General features: G+C 36.4%; 1 protein-coding gene across 1 annotated transcript in view; it reads right to left on the reverse strand.

Moving 5' to 3' along the window:
• Positions 1-1038: 1038 nt before the first annotated feature.
• Positions 1039-5541, reverse strand: part of marc1 (mitochondrial amidoxime reducing component 1) — a gene marked incomplete in the record, with an annotated part of 10220 nt that continues 5717 nt past the window's right edge. The window contains 3 exon segments of the mRNA XM_014018040.1: positions 1039-1454; positions 3206-3277; positions 3446-3507. Of these exon segments, the coding sequence (XP_013873494.1) occupies positions 1328-1454; positions 3206-3277; positions 3446-3507 (261 nt within the window).

Consider the following 5541-nt stretch of genomic DNA (forward strand, 5'->3'; position numbering starts at 1 on the left):
TACAGCTGTCCTCCTGCCCACCTGACTGTCTCTGTTATAAACGGGTTTAATCTGAAATATACAAAAGAAACAAAGGTAAAATATAAAAAAAACTACGCATAATGTTGGACTAAATTTACTCAGCTGGTGAGTGCATGCCCCCCCCAAAAAAGAAAGAAATTAAAATTACGGTGGGATTGAACGTTTCGTTTATTAGATAAACAATCACGTGATACAATGATGGAGGGGGTGGGGGGTCGGACCAAGCTGGTAATGACGGAGCGGGTTGTGTGCGCATTGTGTGTCTGTGTGTAGAGCCAGTGTTGTCTGCAGACAGTGGCGAAGAGGAGAAGGGAGCAGCTCAACACGACCTCAGGCTCTGCGACATAAAATAACTTTAAAGCTGCTGAGTTTTTGATTTAAAAAAATTGTGAGATTTTCGTCCGTTTTCATGCTGCAAATGAGGACATTTTATGTCATTTACAGACAATCACCAGGTGAAAACATTAGTGCGTTGAATGTATCTCAGCATTTTCACAGTCTTATCTTGACATTTCTCCACTGTATCCTTGAGCATGAAATCTGAGGCAGTGATTGGTCCATGTCAGTGTTTTTTCTAACGACGTCATCCAGGATCAGCTTTGCGGCACAGCCAGGTGTCGCAAATCAGCTCTAAGACTGACACTTAAGAATTACTCCTACACTTTGCTTAAAGTAAGACTGAGACGCCTGATAACTGACTTTTACTCTCAGCTTTTAACTAAGAATTTTTTGTTACACTTAAGTCCACTCTTAACAGCATTCTTAAGAGTAATTCTAAGAAGTTTTATAAATACGGGGTCTTTAGTTGGCCCAAGGTCCAGGCCGGTCCACATCGTCTCATGTTCAGTCTGCTGTTTTTGCACTGTGCTCAGCACTTTGACCAACAAGTTGTTTTTAAATGAACCTTACAAATAAMACTGGTTTTAATATTACACAAACWGATCATTTACCCAACATGACAGAACAGTACGTCCAGACGGTCCTGTTTCTCACTGAAATATTGAAGTGGARACAACAGATTTTACAAATGCATTTAATTCATGTTTCATTAGTGCAGAGTGATTAATGCAACTGAGTGGAGAAATATTTCTTAAAGTACAAAACTAAATCATGATAAAATCTTTCATCTGCTCTGAAAAACTGCATCTAGTCTTTGATCAACTGAACAGTTTAGTTTGAACTGTAGCTCCACTTTGCTCTGATCTTTGATTCATGTATTAAAAAGTAGTTATTTTGTATGAATTAGTGAAGTGTGCCTTCTCCCTTCAGTTTGATCCAAACTTCCTCTCATCTGCGCCCCTCCTCATCAGCGGGTGATCTTGTAAACCTCGTCTCCCACATGCAGGATCCCCGTCTTCTTCACGGTGTGCAGCTGCCCAAACAACGGAGCCGCTTTGTAGATGTGCTTCTCAGATGGTTTGCACAGTCGATAGCTGGAGGAACGTTTTCATTGGGAGGAATGAGACGGGGAAAAAAACTGCTTTAAGAAGTCAGAGCGAAAGCAGGTGCCTAGAAGATTTCATTTTACAAATACTGCAATAAAACATCACATACTGTTTTTCTGCCCACCAACATGCAAAGCAAGCAACAGTGTTTTTCTCTTTTATGTAAGGAAAACATCTCATGAACTGTTGCACTGATTTAAGGAAATTTACAAGAAACAATTCATTGAAGTACCTCCACAACTGATGGAGCCACCACAGCTAATCAACATTAGCAAACACTAAAATGGCTACAACTCAGTCAGTTCTACAGAGAGCGGAGAAGTACACAGCCCAAACTCTGAACGTGACGTCTCAGGATGATATCATTTTGAAGGTTTCACCAAAACTTTGACATTTTCCATCATACGATGATCTTCTGACATAAAAAGCAGCGATATGCATTCATTCAAAGAATATTTGCTCATTAATGTATCATTTGCTTTGAGTTGGACTCAAACTGTATGCAGATGACGTTTTGTCGAAGAAGACCTTTCTGCTACGTTTAAGTTTTAACTAGCCCTTTTGCTACTTCTATGTTTTTTAAAATATTAGCCATTTTTGATAGTTTTTTCTATTTTTAGCTAACTTTTTTATATTTAGCTTTCAGTTAGATAAGTGAGACTTTTATCTCTTTGCCAGCTAGTGTTCAGCTTTTTTATTTTTAAACATCTCAACCTAAAATTTCCAATCATTTAAGAATTCGTGATTAACTTATTTTCAACAGTAAAATGTTAAATTTATGAGCCAAAAACAAACAAAAAAGTGGCTTCATAAATTGTCCACTGGTTGCTGTGATTTCCAAACATCAGCTTCAGCCACTGAACAATTAATTGACCTGTGCTTGCATCAGTTGGATCTAAAACGTGTTTGTTCTTCACAGAAACTGCTCTCAGTCTCAGCCTCCAAACTTTAAATCCTCACTTTATTACATTATTTTTACTGATCTGWGGGTTAAAGAGGTAGAGTTTAGTGACACCTTGTGGCAGAGCTGCAGATGTCAACTCTTCCTACAAGCAGCGTTTTAGAGAATCTATGGTTATCCTTAAAAAAAGCCAATGTTTGGTTTGTTTTTGGATGCTCTGCTGTATAAAACCTGTCTGTAGATATAAATAATCTGTTCTTGGGAAATAGAAAAGGACAATCTAAAGTCTGCCAAAGCGCTGTGAGTTTTAGCTGGCATGGTTTGCAGAAGAACTAATTAAAGCAAACAACAGGTCAAACGTTCAAGAAACAAGCAGTTCTGTGTGTTTTAGTGTTCACGTTTAGAAACGTCCATTAAAATAATTAGCTATAATGAATTAATTAAAAGTATTTTGCTCTACAAGCAGTTTACTCCAGAAGTCTGTTTCAATATGGAAAATTATATTATTATGTGCATCGATGTGGTGAATATCTCATACTACCACATCACACTTTAGATCAATATCTGTACAACTGACACAGTTAAAACTAATTTTGTGGTGGTGAAAGCTGAATAGCTGTGAATTCACTCAAACAGCTGTAGACGAACATCCAAAAGATTATTTCCGGCAAGTTAAATAAGATTCAGCCTGTGGGTTGTGAGACATTTTGCTAACAGAGACACACACACAAAAAATAAATAAATAAATAAAAGGTTGCTTTTGTAAAAGGCGGGCGATAATTAATGCTGCAGGTCATCATTCAGGTCTGGTTACTTATTGTTGCAGTTGAAATGTTACCTTTTCAGTGTGTCCAAAGGTTCTTTCCTGGTGATTGTGCCCGTCTCTGGGTCAACTGTGGTTAAAATACATCTGGCAAGAAATCAAGATAAAACTAATAATTACAGGTGAGTTAACGCTCAGTCATGTAAAACCAGGTAATTCTGTCTTCCAGGAATCTGAACCCTAAACACCAGCAGCTGATCTGGATTCCCTGGTGTTGTTAAGTGAAGCGACGGTGTGAAGCAGCAGCGGCGTTACCTTCCACACGACATCACACGCTGCAGCCTCACGCTGCCGATCTGGAGCTCTTCCCAAGAATCCTGAAAAAGCAAAACAGTTGGAGATAAATTTAGTCCATGCTGTTCACAACAAGGGCGAGCTATTAGTCAGAAGTAAAATGGTCCTTTTTTTTTCCATATCGGGAGGAGGGGAAACAGAAAAAAAAACTTGAGAATGTTATTTTTAAAGACATTACTGCCGGAGAACAGATTTATTTTTATTACCCATYACTGCAGGCAGAAGGGCAATGATGTTTTTGCCAACATCTGTGTGTGTTTGTCGTGTTAGCTAAATATCTCATGAACCAGCTGTTGCATTTTAATGAAASTCAAAGGAATAATTGGATGTAGAGCTGATTAACTTTAGGAGGCATCCAGTTCAAGTTGACTGCCACAGTTATGTGACCTGAAGTGATTCATGCTCTCATTACAATCGTGTTTGGATTATTGTAATTCTTTGTATGTTGGTTTAGATAAATCTTCTCTGCATCGATTATAAGTTGTCCAAAACGCAGCAGCTCGTCTTTTAACAGGAACTAAAAAATACAAACACATATCCGTGGTTCTGGCTTCTCTCCATTGGCTTCCTGTTCATTTCACTTCGGTCATTCAACCAGTTCCTCTTAGATGTTCCTAGATCCAGGCTAAAGTCTAGAGGTGATCGGGCCTTTGCWGTCTCTGCCCCAAAACTCTGGAATGGTTTACCTCTTAGCATACGGACTGCTGAGACTGTTGAGGCTTTTAAATCTCTACTTAAAACTCAATTTTACTCCCTGGCCTTTCATTCTGGTAGAGTTTGAGATTCTTTTAATGATGTTTTTAATGTTTTTCTGTATTTTAAATTGATTTTACTGTCTATATTTATGTGTTGCTCAATTGTTTTATTCATTTGGCTTAATTGTGAAGCACTTTGGCCAACTTCTGTTGTTTTTTTTTATGTGCTGTATAAATAAAATTGACATTGACCTTAGATAAACACAAAAACTATTAAAACTCATTCAGCTAAGTTTAGTTACGTAGTAGCTGAAACTAATTATTTACTGTAAGGCTACTTAAAACACTGTTGTTCAGACAAGCTTTTAGCTAAACGCATTWCTTAATGTTTTATCAGTTATATTGTTTTATTGTAGTGATGAATCGATATGAAAATTTAAATCAATATCCATATCCAATATTATTATTGCTGTTATGGTCAATAACCAATATTTACCAATATTACACAAACACACAAATTATTCATAAAGATATGCGCACAAACACACTTTGATCTTTTTTTTTTCAATTCCGTAAAAAAGCACTTAGACCTCTACATGACTCTCTGCTTCAGTTACTCCTGGCTGTGCAGCATCACTAACACCATCCTGATCCAACAGATACCACTTGATCAACCATCTCCCCTCTCAAACAGAAACACAAAAGTAAAAAGTAGGAAATTAATATCAGACGTTAATATTGACATTAATGCCAATTTATTGTGCATCCCTATTTTATTGTATTGCTTTTATGCTCATTTTGTATGTTTGTATTTGTTTTAGTTTTGCTAAATAATGTTAAATTTAGGATGCACTAGTCTATCTGTTTCAGTTTATATACATACATATATCAAGGCTGCCCAAACCTTTTCCTTAAAATAAAAATCTATCCGAGGGCCAAATGCAATAATATAATTCATGAAATACAAATACTTCTAAAGTACAGTCCTTTTATTTTAATGATTATGTCCTGCTGAAGTGTGACAGGATTTGTTTGTGTACAAACAAATCCTAATACGGTATCAGAATTTTAAATATTTATACTTCTCATTCAGCCATAGTTAAATTCACTCTATCTAGGAGGCACAATTTATATGGATAGAATTTATTTTTTACAATAACAAGATGGAATGAAAACAAGCAAAATAAAAGTAACCATTTTCTACTTCTTGTCTTTTTAAAATAAAAAGTAGGCTGAAAAACAATTACTCACTTTCAGATACCCAAAAATTCTACTTGATTTGATTTGATTTGTTGATTCAACAAGAAAAGATTACTAAAAATCAAGCCTGACTCAGCATAATTGCTGTTTTACAGCAGGTTC

This window comes from Austrofundulus limnaeus, unplaced genomic scaffold (assembly GCF_001266775.1).
Source record: "Austrofundulus limnaeus strain Quisiro unplaced genomic scaffold, Austrofundulus_limnaeus-1.0 Scaffold181, whole genome shotgun sequence".
NCBI classification, from domain to species: domain Eukaryota; kingdom Metazoa; phylum Chordata; class Actinopteri; order Cyprinodontiformes; family Rivulidae; genus Austrofundulus; species Austrofundulus limnaeus.